The following is a 24834-nucleotide window of genomic DNA, read 5'->3' on the forward strand; positions in this document are numbered from 1 at the left end:
TACAATTCTTATCTTAAAAGAGTCATTCATACAGGGATCCAATTACATTATATTCAAAATTCATAATCATAGTGCAGAAACAAAAATAACTTTAAAAAAATAGAAATAACAAGAAAATAATGTAAATATTAAATAAAGCCCTGCTGCATATATTAAGGTTTTTACACAATTCTTTCATTCCATGCCAGTCTAATAGAAGATTTAATTTTATGAAAATCTTCTAAATCAATTGATTATTGATGCATTTATGATACTAGCATAAAACTGTATATTCATTTCCTTTCATGTTTCTTGTAGAGTAATTCACCAAAATACATCTTCTAACCCTTAACTAAAAATTGTTTCAAAATAATAAAAATACCCCCGCCGCAGCAAACCTGCAGACTTAGCGAATTTCCATTTGCCTGATTGGATTTACACTAAAATGTCTCCTTAAAAATATCACATTTATTCCCTATTTAAAAGGAATTAGTTTAACGAGTAAAACTTAGGTTTGCTGCAACAGGGAGGGTAAAAAGTATTTTTTTTATGTAAAATGTTAATAGGTAGGCCTACTGTAGTTTAGTAAGAAATTAATGTATTTTCCAAATTTGATCAAAATATGTTCATAAACAAGCAAACTACAACAGTTGACTTATTCTCCATAAGAATAACATGGGAATTTTAAAATTACAATATTTTTGAATTTTCTCCGTAACCATTAGGCGCATAACAACGCTTCAATATACTAAATTATTTGTTTTTTAAGCTCTACAAAATGGTTTAGAAAGAAATTGTGAAATTTTGTGTTTATAGGGTCAAAATGGGAAAAAACTATTTTTACCCCCCAAAACCCCCCATAAACCCCCGTTCCCATAGTCCGATCATGCTGGTTTGCGAACTCATTCAAGTTTATCGCGCTTTATACCTTTAAACCAAATTTCATCAAAATCGGACAAAAATTACTCAAGTTATCGTTCACGGACACATATATATATAAATCTATATATATATACACATATATACAAATTTGAACGAATGGTGTTTTTGGCCTCTGGGGACATCAAAATGGAAAAGTAAATCGGTCCCGGGCCTAGGTCTTACCATGCCACCTACGGTAATAGCTACTTCCCTATAGGGAAATTCGCTAATACAACAAGCAACAGCAAGCTAAATTTTCAAAATGTTTACTACAAAATACAGTAAGACATTAATCATTTTTAAAAATTATATCTACATTGAAACACTGCTAGTTAAGGTCACGTTAAATTAGAATATACTACTGGAATGTACTAACAAAATTAATTTTTGATCTCGAAAATTCTTAAAACAATAAACTTCTGACATTTCTTAAAGCGTGTTCCTAGCAGCATGGATTGACAGGCAAGTAAAATACTGCCGCTGCAGAAAAAATGCAGACTAAATAACAACACCAAAAAATTATCTTAAATTTATCAGATTTATTTCCTATTTAAATAACACCATGTTAAAAAGGAGTACTTAGGTATGCTATAATTGACCAATTTTTGTTTCATGTTTTCTTGTTCATGTTTTGTGTATGTAAGGATTCATAGCTTCTTGAGTAATTTAAGTTCAAGTTCATTCATTGTCTTGATGATTAAAAGTATCACAATAAAAATGTCTTCTCCTTCATGTACAATTTAACAATGTTCATAATACGGATTGTATAATGTAGTTTAAAGGTAAAATGAATAATATTTTGCTTGAATCCCATGAAAAATTGTATGTGGGTTTTAAAATAAAATTGAGAATAAAATTATTCGTGGTGATTGTATTGAAGATAGAAACACAATGTTTTTTTTTATAATAATCAAAAGTATGATATATAAAAACATTAAATTAAATAACTTTCAGCTGTCAAGAAATTAGGATGGGAAAGTAAGATAGGAAATTGTAATTAGAACTAAGAGGAAATAAAATTATAAATATACTAGCTGACCCGGCGAACTTCGTATCGCCTAAGTTATAGGTTTCCCCTAAGACAGACCGATGGAAAGAAAGTACCGTTACGTTTAATTTTCAAGATGATCTCGTTCGCATCGCTCAATCACGTCCTGGTTGAAGTTCGTTCGCTACGCTCACTCACCTTTGGGTTGGAGCTCGTTCGCTGCGCTCACTTGCCTTTAGGTTGGAGCTCGTTCGCTACGCTAACTCGCCTCCAGGTTAGCTCGTTCGCTACGCTCACTCGCCTCCAGGTTGAAGTTCGTTCGCTACGCTCACTCACCTTTTGGTTGCAAATTAGCTGTTGTCATAAATGTAAAAGAAATAATAGTGCTGCACCCTGTTGGTAATCCTTGTAACTTTAATGCTATTGAACATCATAGAACAGAACCAACTTGTTTAATTGAAACAGCTGTTAAGATTCATTAATTCCATTTCTCATAAGGTTAACATGGGAAACTCCAGAGCCACTGGGGCGGAGCCCTTTTAAGAATTTCGAAACGGGAAATAGTTTACGTCCGATTCGCATACCTACAGAATTTACACACCAAATTTCATAACGATCGGTGAAGTCGTTCCGGAGGAGTTTGCAGACAAACACTGTGACACGAGAATTTTATATATTAGATTGAAATCAATTTGGAATAAAAATAAGGAAAAGTGGTGAACTAGTATGCAACAACGTTTGTACCAAATTTGTTCAAAATTGTATATGATTTTGCTAAAGTTATCATGCAAATGGTCAAATATTTATATGAACGGATGGGGTTTTTGGCCTCTGTAGACATCAAAACGAAAAAGCAAAGCGGTCCTGGCGGGGTCTAGGTCTTACTATGAGACCTACGGTAATAGCTTATTCTCTATATGGGAAATTCGCTATAACAATTCAATAAAAATTAAACACTTCATTATGTCGTGGATCAACTAGTAGGTAGTCTACCAATGTCACCATATTTATTTCTAATGACTTCATTAAATAACAGCAATATCAACCTTACAATATTCAACTATGCTTAGATAAACAGTTAATTTTAAAATTAAATGTATAAGTTATATAAATAACAAAAGTATCACAAAATACGAATACTGAACTATGTACAGGGCATTTAAAACACCATAAATAATATTTAAAAAAATAAATTGTACAGATATAAAATTATTCATTGGAATGTAACACTTATCAAGTTCTTTGAGAGATTGTTGACAGGCCCTTGATTGGCTTAAAGTGTAGAACCAGATCAGCTGAGGTTTTCCAGATGAACTGTCGAACCGTCCTCAAGTCCATGTTAGGATCCAATACCTGAAAAAATGTTTATGAATTTTTATAACGATGGAATACAAAGCGATAGAAATATGGTGTAAAGCTCTGACCAAAATCTCTCCTAGCTGAAAATTGAGTGTAAAAAATAGTTAAGAGGACTGATACTGATTGAATACAATAATTTATTTAACATTCTCACACCTGATCATTGCACAGCAATTCCACTTTCTCCTCGGCCAAAGATCCGTTGTCCTGGTCCTCCATTCCAGGGGACACTGCCACGGAGCCTGAGTCTGATCCAAGCACCTTCTCATACACATGCTCGGCCACCTTGTGCATCTGTATGAAGTCGTTTGCTATCAGTCTGTCTCTGTAACAAGGTATCCAATGTTTAAAAACACTGCGAGGTTGTTTATCACATAATAAATTGACTACATTGTGGAGTCCTACTATTCTAATTTGACTGTGATCGAAACCTATAATTATAATAAATTACCATCACTATTGCGGATGATGATCACCGTTTTGCCGCAACTGCGGGAGATGTCTTTCCGACCGCGTGACTTGATTCTTCATGGTTTTGTCATGACTGCAAAAGATGTTTTTTTTTCGATTTCACCTTGACTGCAGAAGATCTTCACAACTTTGGCCATATTCACGAATATTCCGTGTAACCTCAGAAGATTTTTACAATATCGCAGTGACTGTGCCAAACCTTTTTTGCGAGCTGAAGACAATGGGCGCGTTCTGGGAACATGTACCGGTGCACCGGTGCAGATTAACCGGTGACTTACTCACCGGGGCAAGAGTCTTGGTATCCCAGAACGGTTAGTCACCGGTTTACGGCACACATCGGATTATAATTCACACATTCACCTACTATTTGCTTAATAATATTTAAATCAAACAAACAGACTTGCCCTCACGGAATAAATTATTTAAAAATTATTATTTATTATTTATTACGTAATATAACCCCCTCATTGAACAAATGGTTCACTCATTACGCAACATAACATAACCTATACTGTAAAACTAATGAACTGAACATTATTCGGTGGACCTGCCATCTTGCCGTAGCTACAAGCTGTTGTCAAAGAAACTGACCAATCAGAGGCTGCCGGTGTATTATGCACCGTACAATTTCTCCGGTGCATAAATCTTGCACCGGTGGAGGAAAAAGAGGAAATAGCTGTCTGCTAGGGAAACTCACCGGTCTCCCAGAACAACACATTTTTTGCACCGATACATGTTCCCAGAACGCGCTCAATGATTTTGTCTCTTTGACCTAGGTAAATGTTTTTGTTTCCTCCAAGACTGCGGGTGTTGTTTTGGATTTCACATTAGCTTCGAACTTATGTCTTAACCCTTGAGCTGATGGTCTTTTTATGCTGTGGTGGCAAGGGTTTTTTGATGGGTCGCGCAACATTTTTTATAACACTTTTTTATACAGTAAATAAGTTTGTAAATATATCATATCAATATATGCTTATTTCAGTAAAAAACAAGGAATAATATGATATAAATTTTAGATGTGAAATTTTAATTTACAAAAAAAAATTGTATATGGTATTTACTAAGCGGAAATTTGTATATTTATATGCATTTATATTCCATATTATAACACAAATCAATGACCTCAAAATAATGTTTCAAAATATACAAATTGTGCACAATTTCATGAGGAAAAGAACGATATATAATATATGTACCTTGTTTTCCTTAAAAAAAAATACATATAACAGTTTTTATTACCATATAGCCTACATATTAGTTGTACAACCTACACGAATACTCAAAGCAAAACATTCATGTCCAACTTCATACAAGAAATAACTTATATAATACTCAAGTTATATTACATCCCTACAGAATCCATTTCAATTCAATTCATTTCAACTCAGATTTCAATAAAAAATAAAACTTAAAGTATAACGCCAAAACACCGAAACTAACCAAACACAATACGAAATAAGCATCAACAGACGTCGGTAATAAGCGACTGCGTCATCATGACAATGTTGTCAGCTGATGCGTTATTTTCATTGAGTTTTAAGTTTTCCCAAAGGCGGACAAATAGTTGAAATGCATATCAATCGACAGATTATTAATTTCTAAACCGAATAAATACTATATTAAGTGAAATTTGTTTCATTTTTGTGCAAAAATCGGCAACTTCCGTGACAATGCCATTTCGGCCGCAGCATACATCACCCGATATCGGGCGCATGCCAGCTCAAGGGTTAACAAAATAAAAATAAATTCTGAACATTGGATGGATATGGTCAGCATATCAAACTGTGGTGGTAACAAATTTAATTTTCGGCATTCCCAAAAAAAATTGTAATTTGAGCTAAAATACATTTCTTTAAAAAGGGTTTGATTCACTTTTGCACAAAATTCTCCTGGCATAGGTATTGACATAAAATTGAACAAAGACAGTTAAGTTTGAATTTTTATGTCATGCATATAAATCGTAGGGTACTGCCTTAACCTAAGAATATTTTCCATAAAAAGACCTTTACTTTAACCAGTTGGCTGCTAATATATGTTCAATGTTGACTGGCACGGGTGGTGTCGTCCTGTAATCCAGCTACTAGGAGGTCACGAACTGTGGATATTTATAGGCATGCACTGTGGATGCGATACTCCCTGGTGTGGATTAACGTCCGCAGGAGTGAGTACTACGACTATCCGCAGTTCTATCCTGATAATTAGACCAATTCGTATATACCAAGGCAAAAATGTGGTTAGGATTTCACTATAAACTGTAGGTCCCTTAGTTACCATTAGCTGTATGGGCTATTAATTAACAGCTGTGTCTAAGGAGTGTCAGCCTTAGTCACTAACAAGACTACAAGATCGCGCCACTCATCCTACACTCATCTCCATTCATACTTGGCTTAAAATACCTACTTTGTATGGTGGTCGCCATTTAATAAGAAAGTATTAAAAGAAAGAAAAAAAGTATTAATGTAAATAATTTTTCACTACACTATGATGTTTTTAGCTATTTTACATACGTTAATTGGTGGCTGAAAGTTATGTTTTGCTGGCCATGCCAGCTGTCATCGTCATTATTTGGGGACCGAGCAGGTTTTTACATCCCTAGGGCCGCAAAATCAGCTGCCCGCTTACTTACTTAAAACATGAATGCATATTAAATAGGTATCCTACACAATCAGTATCCATAGCATTGCAATCAGAATCAGAATCAGAATACTTTATTCTTGAACATACAGAATAGAATAGAATACAATAGAATTGTTTTATTATCACCATGCCTAGCAACTATTTATTATTATTTTTGCTGATTCTTCAAATTATTTCTTTGCATAACCTTTAAGTTGTAGCTGTGTCAACTATCAGTGTGCATTATTATTGTGGTGAATAGTGGTAATAGGGTATAGTGTGGTAAAAAATAGCGTTCGTACCACGGACCGAAATGGTTTTGCAGCTCTCGATCGTTTTAAGTTTCTCGACCTTCGTCGTTCGACTTCGCCTCGAACTTAAAAACTATCTCAAGCTGGCATTTTCGGCCCTAGGTAAAAAATATACTTTTATAGCATGTAATCATAATATTATGCTATACAAATATGAAAATCAAAATAGAACTCAATCAGATTCTATGGCTTTTCTATGGCTTCACAATTTTGTTAACTAAAATAGAATATAGAAGCTGACAGTGACACAACTTTATTTGAGCAGAGATTGTGTTTAAAGATACAACAAAGCAAAGTACGATAACTACTGAAAATTTGCGGTTTAACAAATAATTAACATACCTCTTGGAATTCTTGGCTCCAGCAGAAGGCAATGGTATGAGATAGAAAGGTATTTTGTTGAACTTTGGCATGTTCTTCTCCACTATGATGTCCACTACCCATGAAGGTACAGTCTCATTCAGCAGTACAGTCTCAGTTTCACCCCCGGCATCTCTCACCAACAGACGATACAAAGTTCTTCCCCCCACCTCACTGGAAAATTTAAAAACATATCAGAGCTGTAGAGCTGTAAACATTTATACCATTGAGTTTACACTTGATGTAATTTAAATTGTATGATACTTCAACCACCAGTAAGCAGATAGGAACATTCAAGTAAAAAACAGTAATTAAAATTTGTAAGGAATTTCTGGTGAATGCGATACTTGACTTAAGTTTTACTGAAAAATTCGAAGTGAAAACCATAAACTATGAAGCAAGTAAAAGTGCAAAAGAACATCTAAGATGCTTGATAGCTGATTAGCTGAGAGCTTAAACAATTAAAAGGTTGCTGGAATGATCCTGAACAAATCAGTAGGTTTTTCATGACTTGTAACTGCACCCAGCTGACCCTGATCATTGCGCTTAAAATAGTAGTTTACGGAACGATTGCGTTAAGTGAGTCTTTACGACACGAGTAGAAAATTTAAGGCACGAGCCTTGGCGAGTGCCTTAAAAACTTCTACGAGTGTCGTAAAGACTATTAACGCGAGTTGCGTACACTACTTTACCTACGACCGTTTTTTAATTACTATCAATCTGGATTTAATTACTAACAATCACTACTGATAACTTTTTAGAGAGGTTATGTTTTCGTGTATTGTCATTGCCACTGAAAGTGATGCAACGACTTGTTGTATAATCAGCTGATTTCCTGTAATTACGTGTTTGTTAAACTTTGTTAAATATTACATTGCTAGCAGCATTCTTACCATAAATAATATTGTATCAGGTACAATTCGGCAAATATTTCATTTATTTTTGGACTTCCACCAACTTAATTAAGAATACGCGAGTATCAACATGAACAAGTCGGATCAACAATTAAATTGGTCAACTGATCAGCTGATCAGCTGATTAGTTGACGTTCGAAGCATTACAATTTTAATTCTTTTCTCTCAATACTTGAACCTCATTGGTCCGTTACCTGTGTGGATATGAGAAAACTATGCGGATATGAAATGAAACTATGCGGATATGAAAGTAAACAGCTGTAAAGTGAAACTTTTCAATTCTAAGAGCTGGACTGAAATGGCTACTTTAAAAAACGGTCGTAGGTAAATAATTTATCCTGGCTAATAAAACAGCTGATCTTGGTTAGTATTGGTCAGTAACAAAGATACACAGATCATCTTTCTACATCCACCCTGCATTCATGTCAGGCAAGCATGTTTCTGTTAAACCTTTTTTCTCAGCTCGTGTGCATCTGCCCGTAGGGAAGATCTACGTATACTGTTAGAAAGATATTTTCCTGTAGGTGTACAGAATCCCTTTATAAATTAAAATAAGCTCAAAAATAAGCACAAAAAATAAATTTAAAATTAAAAAGAAATAACATAGGCCTTATCGGTTGCCATGCTGGTGACGAAATATAAACAGAAAATCAAAACTAATGGAAGAAATTCCAATCACATGTTTTATTTACAGCGTGGGGTGAAAATACAGAAGTCTTTACACTCGATATTTTTGGTTCGGTTTTCGACCAAAGAATTGGTTAATTGATGGACTGGGTTAATTTAAATCCCCATAGCCTGTTTATACTGGAGTTCGAAATGTCCATGTTATTCTCAAAGCCATTAAGTAATATTTTACAACATTGATATCCATAGTAATTAGTGACAGATTACAAAATTTTAAATTATAAGTATAAATTTGATACTATCATACGTTAAAATCTTAAAAAAGTTTTACTCAGTTATAGATAAATTTAAAGATTATTATGTGACCTCGTATAGCATAAAGAATTAAGGCCTCGGGTACGATACGAGCGGCGAGCGGCGAGCGGCGAGCGGTGAGCGGCAACCTGAGCGGCACCTGAGCGGCGGTGGTGGCTACGATACAAGCGGCACTTTTGTTGCCGCTCATATAAATTTCTCCGATAGGAGTCAGTTTAGTCAAAGATGGCAAACTGTGCAGACCCAGACGTATTGCAGCTTTTGTTGTTATCTGAAAATTCTCTATTAAAGAAAAACTTCGTTTTTAGAAGTCAGAGACGTCGAAGACGATGGGGGGTACATCCGATCAACAAGAGGAGAGGAGTGTTTGGGGAATACCACCATTTAATTCGGCAGCTTAGGGAAGATGGAGATAGGTTCTTTGAATACACGAGGATGTCTATCGCTACCTTTGACTACATATTGAACAGATTGATACGAAGGATTGAGAAGAAGAGGATAGGCCTGCAACACCAAGTGAAGCCAGAAGAACGACTTATCGTTACTTTACGGTAAGATATTGTGTTTATAATCCGCTAACTTCAAAGAATACCTATTAAATTATGTAGTACTGTATGTGATGATTGCAAATTAAATGTAAGACATAATGCATCTAACCTTATTTACTGTTAAAATGTAGGAAAAATGAAATAATCCAAACCACAATTGCTGGTATTTATTAATTACAATAGTTAAATTGAAAATCATAAACAAAAAGTAGGTTCCTTCTCGTAAATAAAGTCTGCAATGAATACAAACTAAAAACATGTCTTACTGTAAACAATGTGGGAAAAAATAAAAGAATCTATACCACGTTTGCTGGTATTTGTTAATTACAATAGTTACATTGAAAGTCATAAAAAAGTAGATTCCTTCTCGTAAATAAAGTCTGCAATGAATACAAACTAAAAACATGTCTTACTGTAAACAATGTGGGGAAAAATAAAAGAATCTATACCACGTTTGCTGGTATTTGTTAATTACAATAGTTAAATTGAAAGTCATAAAAAAGTAGATTCCTTCTCGTAAATAAAGTCTGCACTGAATACAAACTGAAAACATGTTACTGTTTTTGATAACTGTTAAAGTTAGTGGAAAAAGCATTAATGAGAGTGTTTGTACCAAAGTCCTCTTCTACTAACTCTTGTCTTTGATACTGGGTCGATGAACTAGAGGATTCCATTGACGGCGAAACTAGGCTGCTTGACGGTGGGTAAGGCGAGTTGAGTCTGCTCATTTGATGCTGATCAAAATGTGCAAGTTGAGGAGCTGCCATCTGTTGGTGAATCCTGTAACTGTTCATTACCTCTGTTTGAATTTTACTCCTCAGCTCAAGTTTCAAGAGGGGATCCATACTTTTCATGTAGGGCAGCAAGCTCATTAAAAAGTGATAGTCGCCTCCTTCTTCTTCCTTTTTGGCGTTCTTCTGAATGTTCAAAATGGCGTTTAGTTTCTGTTGTTCTATTTGAACCATTTCCTTTTCAAGTTCGTTTTTAGATGACATGGCCAATTTCGAACGATGAGGTCTAGCACCAAAACACCTTTTATTAGTGGTCTGATTTGTAGCAAGGTTAGCAACTGGAATGTTCAGGGGGTTGGCCACAATTTCTTCCTCTTCCTCACTATCAACGTTAATGGTATTTTCCAAAACAGAATCGTGTGCGTCGGGGCTATTCGGTGTATCAGCAGTGGTAGATAGGTTTCCAAATGTCTGTCCGGGCATAATAGTGTCCTTTGTGAATTGCATTAGGTCAAGGAACCGCCATTTATTCTTTTGTTGAACACCGGCTGATCCTGATTTTGGAGGAGGTTTCTGCACTAGTTTTCTATATTTATCTTTCAAATTCTTCCATTTCTTTTTGGCTTCCTGGCCTGTAAAGAAGAAAGGTAATCAGTTGCATGATTGTATTTGACAGTATAAATTGTAGAAGAACTTTCCCCAGATTAAGAATTCTGTTTGCATTATACTACACAGAAACAGGTACTTTTCCATCCGTATTGATAGGCTGGAAAGTTGCCCTTTGCCTTGCCTACACACTGAAAAGTAACGTAATGTACTGTTACCGTGCTCTTAGTCATCTGATGAAATAAACAGCGAATTGCAACAATCCATTTTATTTTCTAAAATGAAAAAATATTATAATTTTTTTGATGTTCTAAATAAATTGTTTTATGAGTTTAAAATGTAAAATTTTTTCTATGTAGTATGATGTAATAGTATATTATGTACTAGCCCGGTAAGTGGCGTTTTACCGTGCGAGCACGACAGTTTTTCGTATTATAGTGTGAGTACGGTCGTTATTAAAAAAAAATTGTTTGCATTATTTAATAAAAATAATATCCATCCAATTAAAAATTATGTTTATTTACAGGTTTCTGGCAACTGGTGCAAGTTTTAGGCATCTAGCGTTTGAATTTCGACTCGGAAGGACAACAGTTAGCCGGATCATTTACAGTACATGTGAGGCCATAATTCAAGAGTTTGGAGATGAATATATTCCAGAACCCACCGAAAACAGTCTAAGGAATGTGGCAAAAAGGTACTCAGAACTGTGGAAATTTCCAAACTGTATTGGAGCAATAGATGGAAGACACTGCGAACTAAAATGTCCTCCTCATGCTGGATCCGTATGTTTCAACTATCTCAAGTATCACTCAATCGTCCTAATGGGTGTTGCTGATGCAGATAAGAAGTTTGTAGTGATTGATGTTGGTGCCTTGGGAAAACAGAGTGATGGGGGGATCTTTATGGCAACTGAATTGTATCGTAGATTGGAGGCGAAGCAGTTGAACATGCCACCAAACATAATACTTCCTGGTACAACCATCAGCGTTCCACCTGTATTGATAGGAGATGAGGCTTTTCCTCTAAAACCGTATCTAATGAGACCTTTCCCTGCAAAAAATCTCACGCCAGATAAGGAAAACTTCAACTCTTACCTTTCGTGTGCTCGAAAAACAATTGAATGTGCGTTTGGGATTCTTCGCGCTAAATGGCGATTTTTAGGTACTGCACTTGAAATACCCAGCATACGGAAAGTCAGTGTACTAGTACATACTGCATGTGTTCTTCACAACATCGTTAGAGACAAGGATGGATCAAATGATTACGACTACATTTCCTACGTAAGGGGAGAGGTTACCGAAGATCTGCGACGTGTGCAACCAGTTTCGAGAAACCCGAGCAAAGAAGCTACAGTTATAAGGAACAAATATAAATACTATTTCAATCAACAGGCAAAACACTAGAACTACACACACACACAGATATGTATGAGCTTTTACAAGGAAATATTATTTGACTATGTAGTTTTGTAATAATGTACAATGGGTTAATATTAAATCTCTCTGTGAACATAAACCCTAATAAATTGATTGTGGATTCCATGTGTAGTATTTTTTTCAACACATAATTTAACATCACAATGGTATTAGTTTGAAGATATTTGTTACAAATAGTATACATAAACTATGGCTAAATTGACAGCATAGTTGGTCAATACCACGGCCCTCAATAGCATGACTTCCCAAATAACATGACATTTTTATATTCACAATGTAATTGCAATAAAACCAAATTTTAACAATACATCATAGATAAGAAGATCATAGATAGAGAATCATAGATAAGGATGTTTCTCGACGCGGAACGGAAATCCCCCCCCCCCCCCCCCCCGAACAGTCATTGTATGGAGCAGCAATAAATGTACTCCAATGCTATCAAGGGTCTACTGATAACATATGTTCAATCTATTTCCTTTGTTGAAATTGAAACCTTATACGACTAAACACATTATTTTTAAGACTAGCAACATGGATGTGGTTATATAAAATTGTATTACTTCGTCTATGCTAGTTACGTATTATAAGTGTCACAATAGTATATTTAATAACAAGAGTAGAATAATATGTTTTAAACTATCGTGAATATGTATAGACCAAATTTTACTAGTGTTTTGAACGTTACTTTTCGCTACACCACAAAAAATATTGTTTTCATCTTACAAAGCCCATAGAATTGTTTAAGTTGTACCTTAAATTTAAAGTTGTTGTTTACTTTAGTCGTTGAAAGTTAAAACAGTTGATAAAACAATAACACATAGTTGTTTGTTTACGTCGACAAAATCGCAAAAAGATAAACATTACTTTCGCATAGTAAAAATCCGCCAAGTTTGATCAAAATATATCTGTAAAAAAAGCCACACGTTACAACATTCTCCATAAGAATATAATGGGAATTTTAAATGAACAATTTCTACAATTTTCTCCGTAACCAATCACCGTACAAAAACACTTTGATAAACTAAATTATCTGTTTATTTAAGCTCTGTTTATTTCAGCTCTGGTTTATTTAAGGTCTGGAAAAAAGTTTATAAATGTTGTTTTTTAAGGGTAAAAAATGAAAAAAAGTCTAGGCCTAGGTCTTACCTTGAGACCTACGGTAGCTACTTCCCTATAGGTTAATTCATAAAAAAAAAAAAACACTTGCTGATATTCTGGCTTCGCCTTCGTCGTTAAACTGGAGTTTATGTTCACTTTAGTCGCCAATAGTTATTTAAACTATGATTATAGACAGTGTAAACTTTGTTTAAACACATTTAAACAAATATGTTTTAATGTGTATTTAAATCTTAGGTTATAAATTAAAGGCTTACCTGATATATCAAGGCCTGCTCCCACTTCGTCCCATAGTTTTCTGGTTACTGTAGTGTTCTTGAAATCTTCGTGCTGGTCATTCCAAAGACACTCCCTAGATTGCACCTCACTGATCAATACTTCTATTTGCGAATCACTCAACTTCAACTCCGTCTTCTTCACTTTTGGTGGAGGCCCGCACGTTTGCTGCTGTTCCTCTGACATTTTAGTCTGAACTGAAGCATGGCTCATCCAGAGCGGCGAGCGGCGTTTTCGCGAAAATCGGTTTTGACTTGGATCCATGAGCGGCGCTGAGCGGCGCCGCTCACCGCCGCTCGCCGCTCAGACGTATCGTGGCCACCCTCAACAAATTTACACGCAACTAAATGAGGCCCGATGTCAGAGCGGCGGCGCTCATGCCGCTCGCCGCTCACCGCTCGCCGCTCGCCGCTCGTATCGTACCCGGGGCCTAAATGTGTTTTGTTGAACGGTATCCTATTAGCCTATACACAATGGAATAGTCACCTAAAAATCAATGGCGTGTGGCCAGGAACTTTGAAGTACTCGTTTCCAAACTTGGACTGCTGAGGCATGTTGTGGGCATCGCCTGATATCTCAGTCTCTTCATCAACATGCACTGTTGTCCACCAATTCTCCAACAAGGCTTTCAATAATAGGTTTCCATAGTTGACTGAAATGCAGAAATTATCTTATGTACATTAGTCAACACAGTCATGTACTTTTTATAGAAATAACAATTACAAAGAGGAGGGGGCCCGTGCGCATCGTGCATTATTAGTTTTTTGTTTTTTTTGTCCTAGGACGCTAGGCATTATCAATTGGTTGATGATAAAATCCATTGGTGAGTTGGCGGGATTTGAACCCAGGACCCCAGGCACTGAAGCCCTGCGCTCTAACCACTAGACCAGCTCGCTCCCCAACATCTTGCAATATAGTAGGGCGAGTAAAAAAAAACAATTTAGCTACGGATAAAAAAAGGATGTTTAAGAGAAAAACCCTTATTGTATAAAGTATATTAGATTAAAATCTAAAATTATACCAAACAGCTTGAAATTTTATAGGAATATTAAAGTATCAAACATAAAATTGCATTGACTTACCTTTTTGGTCAACCATTTCATTAGGAGCAAGACCAGCTTCTTTTGACGAGACCCAGGCAGAGAAGCAGTCGTTTTCATCTTGTCCCAAATGAATTGTAAGCATCTGATTCAAACAATTAGTCTTAGAAAAAAAAATATGTGCTGGCACAAGAAAATAAGTTATGGTTAAAAGGCTAACCAAAAGTAATAACTAAAAAGACTGGGTATAGATTACTGTTAGAATTAACCCTTGTTGAGATGGACTATAAATTTATTATCATTTAGAGTACCGCCAAATGAACTATAAATGTATGATTTTACTAATGAAGTCTCTTTGTTGAACATTCTCATTTCAGTCACTTGCAATGAATGTATTTCTCAATTAAAAATAAAATATTATCCAGACCTTTACCATTACAAAATTAAATTTGTGATAAATTAAAAAAATAATCATCCAAAATAAAATGCAATTTTATGAGTTGTGCGTTGCTTTTGGTAAAATGTATTCTCAATGATCAAACTGTTTAAGAACTCCTTAAACTAGAGACGTTGAACTTAAGCTAAATCTGGTAGGTATCACTAGAATACAACATTCACATTACAGTACATTAAAAAAGTAGTAAAACTTACCCCAGTTTTGAGGTCTACATTAAACCAGTTTGGAACGTACACCATTTTGAATCTTGCTTTAACCTCTTCATCAAAATTTACTTGTCCCAAATCTTCAACCTTGCAAGCCTGTAAATAAAAAACATTTTTTTAAAATTACTTATAATATAAGATTAAACAATTTCATTAATACCAAAAAATGTTCATTATGAACAGAAAAAGCTTTATGTATTAATAAATTATTGGTAACATTTAGAGTCTTATCCAACTATTTATATTTGTAATTTCAAAGCCTTACTTAAGGATAATCTACTCCTCATTGAAAAAATCTCATGATATTGTTTTTGGGATAGTTTTGCCCACTACGGTATTCATAATCAAATCAGAGGTCGCCTTGTTTTGGTTTATCGCTCTCACAAATTAAAACTTAAAACAAAAAACCCCATCATAATGGGATAATATTTTCTTGATACCTGACCATAGTCGACTATGATCTGCCTAAAAAAGAAATACAAAAAATTTGTTGAGGTTTGTTAAGATTATGATTTTTGAAAGATTATGTGATAAACAGACCAGTTATACTCTCAATACAAATTTGTTACTTGCTGTTCCATCTATGAAATAAGTTAATAGTTTGTATTATGTTTATTTACAAAATCTATCAAATAATTCATAACTAGTTACTTAGTACTACTATTATTCTGTTATGTAACTCTGGGTTATATTTTACTGCATCATTTTGCTTAGTTAAACAAATACTTAACACCTACCGGTACTAGATTTTATTAATTGATATTGATATATTTATTTTATGATAGAAAATTAAATTTACCTTTAAAACATCAAAGATGGCCACGTTGTTTTCTGTATCCTGTGTCAGTATGTGCCTCTTGTCATTCAAGATGTGGAACCTGCGTATCGCTGGACCTCCTTTGATGGTCATATCTGGCTTTGCGTTGATGGGTGTGACTCCGTTCATGCAATCACTCTCGTCCCCCGAGCCCACCCCACCATCAGAGATCCAGTCCCTCTTAGGTACCGCCTGCAAATCACAACAAGACGTCTCATTTTCAAATACCCTTGGTTTTATATCACCTCTAATCACATGTTATTGCAAACCGCTATAAGAAGTCAAGCTTGATTACAAGTATTTTGATAATCCCCATGAGAAACTTGCTATCCGGGTTCTACACAGTAAATTTCAATAATCTGGATGTATACTAGTCCAATAATCCAATCTAATAACTGATTTTTACTATATATAGCTGTTTTTAGGTCACTGTTGAATTGTAGGGTTAATTCAAGATTAGAAGTGGCTAGTTTTTCAGCTGTACCGAGTCTAACCTAAGAGTTTGAATGATTGAGTATCAAGTCAGGAAATCGAGCAGGGCTTTTATTATTTTCTTTCTTAAAACGTGTCCTCTCCCATTGCAAACGCAAAGCACGAGTATAACTGCAAATGCATTTCATACTTATACGCCAACCCTGTACGAAGGACGGGTACTCTACTAGTATAAAATATATTTAAATATAAAAATAGTTCAATATTGAATCAGTTTACTTACCGGTACTCTTATCACTAGGCAGTATACTCTGATTTTAGCAAATTAGCAATTTCTTTGTTAAGTATCAAGAAATATGTTTACAGATTAAATAATGGCCTACTAACAATAAAATCAAAGAAAATGAACACCAGATCTTCAGCTTTATTTAATACTTTCACGAATCATAAAAAAAAATTGCTTTCACTTGTATTTTAAACCTACAAAAGAATACTTCTTTTTAAAAGTTACCCAGTAGTTGATGGTAGATTCTGACGTAGCTACCCAAACCCCACTAAAGTCAGGTGGGGCAGCCATCTTGAGGATCGGAGCGCTCTCTTCACAGATGCAGATTGACTGTTTGTTCAGGTTCCGTAAGTCTGTCATGAGTACCTTCCGATCCCTGCCTCCAGATATCACATGGGTGAAGTTTTCCGTTGCCTGATAAATAATTCATACATGGTTAGGGGGGAAAAGTCCATACAGTTTTATGAGTTTTTTTATGTTTGTAGAAAGAGGGAGAATTGAGGAGGCCTACCTTAGCTTAAATGAGAACATCAGAGTACTGGGACTTATTGGTCCACAAATTTCACTACACACTGAAATTTTTTTCTAGTGTAGAAAAGAATACCTAGCATACTAAAATACTGATCATTGAAAAGTAAATGCACAAAAGTAGGTAGTTAGAATAAAGAGTATAAAGTATAATTACAAATATTTATCATGAAGTATAATCATTGAATGGTTGAATCTTGAATCAAAATCATCACCCTTCTCCATAGTGTTAAGTTTGGTAACACTTAGAGGCTGTCAGTAAACCCTATGTTCACTTTTGGGTTTCAGAGATTATTCATAGATCGATTTAAACAAAAATTCCCAATTTAGGTGCAATTCACAAATAGTTCAACAATCCTGTCATACCTAACACTCTACTAAACTATATCACAGACAGATGGCTTATTAGTTGTAAATCTCACTTTACTGAGACAGGATATTACCCCTCTCCTGGCTAGGGAGAAAATGCCTTGGACTATTCAGTCATTGATCAAACTTAACGATCGACTAACTACAATGGTCTCCCAAAATCCTTGGCATACTAGCATTATACTAGTTATAAGATCCAAAGTAGCAGTACAAGCCAGGAACTGTACGACTTGCAGCTGTTTTATTTAGTTAAATGCTCAAATGGATGGTTATAATTTAAAGGAAACCCAAGCGGCTGGTTAGGAATTATTTTGAAAAGGGACAGCATTAGCTGAAAAATTGAGCCCAAGAGCTTATATATATATATATACACACAATTAAAAGACCACAATTACCCTAGGTACATAAGTTCTTAAACAAGTAAATTGACAAAAAATACTACATTTTTCTCTTCAATCTCTTCTCTGAACAAGTCCCTGTTGTGTGTTGTGATCATTTATCTGAGTATCTTAGCCCATGAACTCTAATAAATTAATTAATTAAAAATAATAATAAATAAAAATAATAAATAAATTAAATTAAAAATAAATAAATTTTCTTGAGTGAGCTCGTTGAACTCAAGCCCTACCCAAACTAGTTCATAGACGTGAGAAACAGTTAGGTTGGGTTTCTTATTGACCCATAAATCAAAATAACATAAACTGTTAATTTAACAGCACAACAACATATTCTACAAATCTTGATCGTCCTTACCAGCAAAGCCCAGACGCCCTCGGAATGTATTCTGAAGGTGTGAACACACTGCTGCTGGCCGAGCGACCACAGCTTGATAGTTCCGTCTGAACTGCCTGACAAACACTGAGTTCCGTCTCTGTTCACTACCAGGGCCTTCACGTTGTCTGCGTGTCCTGAAAATCAACAACTTGCATTGTAAATACAAATGTATAAAGTTTGTTTAAACTTGTACTTTGTAAACAAATTTCATATATATTATATTTATAATACCTTGCTGATGCCATTAGCTTGAGCATTTAATTTATAAATTGATCAAAAGTAATAGGTGTAAGTAAAAGACCTAAAAAGGTTTTTGATAGTGCCTGTTATGATTGATAACTGATTTAAATGATTACTTACCGATGAGTTTCATGAGTTTGTTGCAAGACCGTGGGTCCCAAACCCTCAAAACTTTCTCTGTACTTCCACTGATAATCACAGTACCAGGAGGGTTCATTGCTAGGCTGTAAATGGAGTTTTTACTTCCATTCAAAGAAGATGCTGAAAATTAAGCAAAAATGTTTACATTTACTACAGTTTAATGCAAAAATTTCCAAAACATGGAAGTATCACATAGAAGAAATGTTTATCAACGTGTTTCAAAGGATTATCAATTTTTAGAGTTTTTTTTTGTGATGTTACTTAATGTGTGCAATGTCAGAAGTTCTAGTTACATTACTATCAGTACCTGGGGACCGAGCTTTGCTCGGGGAAAATCATTTGTTTACTCTAAAAGCAGTCTTAGTGTTGCAGATACATTAATCCATACCCAAACTCCACACTGCTCGCCTTACTACTTCCTTCACCACTCCCTACGTTGTGGACCTGTTTTCATCTCTTTCCACAGCATTTTAGTATTTTAGATACATTAATCTAATTGCCACAACCTAACCTAATCGCCCCAGCTTGTGAAAATTGGTCTGTATGATAAGTAACTTTTCAGGATTTTCCTGTAGATAATAGAAGTACACTAACGACATTTTTGAAAAATGAAATTTTACATCATCAACCAAACAACCTTTGAGTTTCTAATCAATAATACTAGGTGAGTAATTGTATAATGTTATCAATCATAGAGTAAGTAAAGTACAAATCTGGAAACAATGCATTTGAATATAAAAGTGACCAACTTACTAGTAACAGTGTTATTGCTGGCAGTGAGTGCCGTAAGAGTGTTAACGTCCCAGAGGAAGATTGCACGGTCGAGGCCAGCAGACGCAACTTGTTCCCTGTCCCGAGCGTACGCCAGCGCTCGCACGTAGTCCTTGTGTGTACGTAACGTTGACATGCAGAAGCCCTTGTGAGCGTTCCACACTTTCACAGTTGTGTCTGAACTAGCTGATATCACTGTAAAAGTATTAAATGGACGTGATTGAGCCTTGCGAACAAGCTCATCTTGAAAATGAACGAGCATTTGGCATAAAACCACATTAGGACGGGACGACGTCTGTCGGGCCAGCTAGTAACAATATAAATCCAACTCATAATCGAAAGGAAGAGATAAAAATTTAGAAATTGGTTACTAACAATTTATGACCTAAAAAATCCTCATATTTGTAACAAAGACATACTGTAATCAAATCTTTACAGTAATGAGCATGCACAATCTAGCTTATTTTTTTGTTATTTACGGGTTAACTTCATGATTGAAGCTTTACTATGATTCAAGATGAATTCAAGATTAAAATATCTTTATTAATTTTTTTATACATGCGTACATAGAATGGCGTCAATCCCAACAATGGCGTGTTATGTTTGGTTGTACTTTTATTTGGTTAAACGAGGGTTTAAATGAATGTTATAACAAAAGAAACAAATTGTAAACAAACCCAACCTACAGTGCACCAGACAAAACTAACAATAAATTTGGCTACAGCTGTTCCATAAGCACTAATAAGGGTCATATTACCTGGCTTCAGCGATACTTTTATACATTTTATACATACATCTTATACATCTTATACATTTTATACTTTTATACTTTTTTTTTAGCGATTAGTTTTATACATGCTAGAACTCTGTAAAACGTACAGTTTTTCCCGCCGCAACATAGAACGATGTCGTTGACCCAGTCCGTGTGATGCTCCATGGACTGGATGTACGGATCCTTGGGTTGTTTGCAGTTCCACGTGCGGATGATGCTGTCTCGACCCGCTGAGTATAGCCTCTGCAATGTCGGATCATACTGGAGCGAGTTCACTCCTGCACGGTGTTGTTTTTCTACTTCATCCCGAATAACAAAAGATACCTGCGGTCAATGAGTAAACAATGCATCAGAAGAGATTGCCGCTTTACAATAATTTATAATTTCAATGATTGATACTTTAAGCCTGAGCCAAAGTATTGCAAAAGACCTGTTTTTCTTCTTTTTAAATTAGCATGGAGGAGGACACACATTTTTCTGTTTTGGTTTTATTTTGTTAAAATATGGATATATTGTTATACTGTTAAATATCACAAACCTTTAATGCACATAATTGTATAATGTAATTTAATTTTTCTTAAGTCCATAATGAATTTTAGTACGTCCAAGATGAATTTTAGCATGTCCAAAATAAATTTTAGTACGTTCAAGATAAATTTTAGTACTTCCAAGATAAATTTGAAAATCATATGGTTCAACTCAATTGTTCCAGGTTTTGTTGTAGCCTAATCTTGTTTGTCATTCCATGATCTTGTTGTTATGTGTAAGTTTGTTTTTGTCCTTTGAATATTTAACAAATAAGTAGGGCCTATTGTAATATCTCTGTTACAAAATTATGTAAAAATTGTAAATCCGTGTAGATAAATAAATAAAATAAAAGACATATCATATTGAACTACAAATGCAAGTCATAAAAAACGGCATAACCTTTAATACCTCTGCCGCAGCAAACCTGCAGACTAAACAAATTTCCAATTACCTAGATTTCCACTAAAATGTTTCCTTTATATTATTAGATTTATTAGTATTATAGTATTTAAGTATTTCATATTTAAATAACATTAATTTTAATGAGTAGGCCTACTTAGATTTGATACCTAGGGAAGGTAGGCCAAACCAGGTGTTTTTCTATTCAAATGTTGATAGCAAAGTATGAGAAAAAACAAATAAATTGCCAAATTTTATTAAAATTTATCCATAAACAAGCAAAATACAGTTGATTTATTCTCATTAAAAATAACAGGAATTTAAGTTTTTTTATTTGCTCTGTGACCTACGGTAATAGCTTTTCCCTAAATGGGAAATTCGCTAAAATAACTTTAGGGAGAGAAATGAAAAAAAATGTTGAATGGGTCAAATGGGTCGAAAAAAATGCTTTAGGCTTAACCCTTTCCATTCCACAAGTGCAAACCAGATGACCTAGAAAGCAAAAATTTGTAAAATCAAAATAAATAATTAATTTAAATTTCTTGCCCTTTTCTTAAATACCGGTAACTAAACAATTAACATAAAGTAACAAACTCTTTATTTATATCCATTATCTGAGGTCACAGCGCTTATGCAGAGGGCCATCATTGAACGAACTAGAATTAAGATGGTTCCCGCCAGAGAGTTGGCGGGAATTACCAGTCCTGAGAAGATTAAGAAAACACTCTCTACTAATGGTTCAGCCACACCATTTCTACAGTGTGTAGAATACCTAGGCTACATTGACATGCTTTGTAGAAATCCAGGAGAAAACTTTAACTAATATTTAATTTAATGTAATTTGACACTATTTTATACTTTAAGATTTTGTAAATCAAAAGCGCTCCCTCTTCCGATCAGCATCATCTACAAACATGTAGAATCCATCCGTCAGGATGTGAAAACGGGATTGAGACTGATGAGACAGAAATGAGATTTTACCTGGACTTTCTTGCGACCAGACTGACCACCAGACTTGTGTGTTGTCATCATTCTGATCTTTCATTGGCTGCTCTAAAACTAAACATAAAATATAAGTTAGTCAACATTTTAGTAAAAAAAGTGCCAAATTTCCTTTTGTTTTGGAAAACTAAAAGGAAAAAAATTAAATTTTACAGACCTATGCTAAGCCTGGCTAACAGTCACTAAGCTGTGACAGAGACTGATAGGGGAAGGTGTTGTACCATGGGCCTATTTTACCTTTTTATTTTCTTATTTTGATATGACACTTTAAAACACAATAAATGTTAGGGAAAAGTAATCATTATTCTTTGGCACAATACATATATTTTATTTAACCCTTTATTTTTTAAAACCCAAAACAAATATTTTCAATTATTAAACAATTATTAACATTAGGACCAAGGTACAATACCTACGTTGTACCTCGGACCTACATATGTTGTACCTTGGACCACTGATTTTAAAGTAGAGGAAATAAATGTAGAAACACATTAAAATGTTATAAAATTAATAATTAGTTTTTATTTGATAAAATATAAAAAAAAACTTACCCTTACAATACATATTTTAACCATATTATGTAAGAAATTCACTTAAGTTTACTTATAGCCTAGTTAAGGCCTGAGACGTCAAATATTCGTCTTACTGTCTTGGGGGCTGTCCTGTTCGTTTATAGCAAATTAAATTACAAATGCCTATAGTAGCCTAAACCTTTTTAACAAAATTATTTAAGTCTGCTTTTAGTAGCCTAAGCTACCAAAGCTTATAGCTGTGTGCTATGGATGGTGTGGTTGTCCATGGTACAACCTATGAACTAGGTCCAAGGTACAACACCTGGCCATTTTGTAAAAACTTGGTTCTAGACTATTCTAGGTAAGGATTAACATGGTGTGAATCATATGAAACTGTAGCTGAGTTGTTGGTTTATAGCACCAAATTGCAAGCTGAGAAACAATCATTAAATCTAACATAATAAAAGAAAATTAAAAGTTGCATACACTTACTTTTACCTTATAAAAACTTGTTACAGTTTTCCTGTCAATAGGACACATACAATTCCAACTTTAACACATCAGGATAGACCTCTGGTAGCAAAAGCATTAACTAATGGTACAAGTTCTCCCTTTACTTAACAGATAGTGATAAAATGAGTATAGGTCCAAAGTACAACACCTTCCCTACTCAGAGGGAGGGAGATGACCGAATGTTTGACAGTGATTAAAATAATGACAACCAGTATTACAATAAAAAATTCAGGAGGAAATTGATTTTAACCTAACATTTAACTAAGTATTAAAAACAAGTTGTTCAACTGACATAAAGGCCTACCTTACCAACCTAACCTGAATTGTGAGTTATAGCATAGAAAAATAGAATAAATATAGACTGTCAAAGGAAGGTTCCGGCGCCCACCGCTAGTAGTGCCGTGTAGTTACGGCGCACACTGCTGCAGGCGAGGAGCGCAGGAGCCGTTTGCGACCAGCAGACGCTGCAGCGGTGTGCGCCGTAACTAGACAGCAAACCTAGCGGTGGACGCCAGAACTTATGCTGACTGCAGCACAGCTGACGGTCTATATTTATTCTATTTGTCTATGGTTATAGGCAGGCCTACTGCTTCAGGATGTTATATGATCCATTTTAGTTTCTTTGCATTTGTCTAAAGACACACTTTAACTAAAATCTCCAGCATAATGTTTAGTGTTGACCGTACATGTTGAATTGTTAGAATTGATAGGTAGGTTACTGTTTGCTCTCTTCATAGCTCCCCCTCTCCACTACCTTGTCATCAGGACACTAAGTTATTACAACTAAGCTTCCAGCTTTGTTTTGTTTATAATAAGCTAAGTATTAATAACACTCATCCCAACGTTGCTTTTACCAATAAGTTGTTCAAAATTTTATAAGTTAGAATTCCGGGCATTTTTTGGATATCCCAATCAAGACTCGGTTCCAGGTAATTACTAGAATTGACTTATGGCCAAATTTGTCGGCTAAAATGACTACAGTTGAGTTGGCAACGCTATCTGCTTCCCATTGGAGCAACGAAATTGTGCATTAAGTTATGTCTCCATTGTAAACTTAGCCTAAGTTAGATTTGAGTTGGTTTGGCTGTTTCCAAAAATGTAAGTGAAACCTATGTGGATTTCGGCTTCAGTATACAAAATACAGCAATAAAACACTATACTCTTTACTTATCTTTATCTAAAATCAATTAAAACAACTAGGCCTAGTAATAGGTTACTTAGCATGGAAGTTAATATAAAAATGATTTTCAAATGCCTACTTACCTACTACAATATCATTATCGGTGTAGACTAGGCTCTCCGCTTTAGTGAAGTTAGGTTCAAACTCAAGCTATAACAACGAAATGTACACAAATTACAAACCAATAGTATTATTATAGCCTCTTTTGGGTTAGGTATAACTTCAACAACATCCCCTAGATCAAGAATGTTTTTCTATTTTGATTTTGATTATAGGACCAGACGACAAGACAA

The 24834-nt window shown here is 34.8% G+C and overlaps 1 protein-coding gene across 1 annotated transcript; it reads right to left on the reverse strand.

Annotated features, from left to right (window-relative positions):
• Nucleotides 1–2447: 2447 nt before the first annotated feature.
• On the reverse strand, nucleotides 2448–24834 carry LOC129005940 (WD repeat-containing protein 48-like). Its single transcript, XM_054434976.1, has 14 exons — nucleotides 24625–24834; nucleotides 22316–22393; nucleotides 20515–20731; nucleotides 19618–19830; nucleotides 18844–18984; nucleotides 18463–18617; nucleotides 17038–17226; nucleotides 16077–16286; nucleotides 15266–15373; nucleotides 14657–14759; nucleotides 14061–14226; nucleotides 6988–7179; nucleotides 3404–3572; nucleotides 2448–3241 (listed from the first exon to the last, which is right to left on the reverse strand). Exons 2-14 carry the CDS (start codon nucleotides 22364–22366, stop codon nucleotides 3122–3124), a joined length of 2034 nt encoding a protein of 677 aa, XP_054290951.1. The 5' UTR covers nucleotides 22367–22393; nucleotides 24625–24834; the 3' UTR covers nucleotides 2448–3121.

This window comes from Macrosteles quadrilineatus, unplaced genomic scaffold (genome assembly GCF_028750875.1).
Source record: "Macrosteles quadrilineatus isolate MER2022 unplaced genomic scaffold, UCM_ALF_1.0 Scaffold_46__1_contigs__length_943047, whole genome shotgun sequence".
Taxonomy (NCBI): domain Eukaryota; kingdom Metazoa; phylum Arthropoda; class Insecta; order Hemiptera; family Cicadellidae; genus Macrosteles; species Macrosteles quadrilineatus.

Coding starts and splice junctions, on each gene's coding strand:
- LOC129005940 (XM_054434976.1), bottom strand. CDS start 22,366: ATGATGACAACACACAAGTCTGGTGGTCAGTCTGGTCGCAAGAAAGTC. Junction 20,732..22,315: donor CTGGTCGCAAGAAAGTCCAG/GTAAAATCTCAT, acceptor CATTGACCGCAG/GTATCTTTTGTTATTCGGGA. Junction 16,287..17,037: donor AATCTACCATCAACTACTGG/GTAACTTTTAAA, acceptor TGTGATTTGCAG/GCGGTACCTAAGAGGGACTG.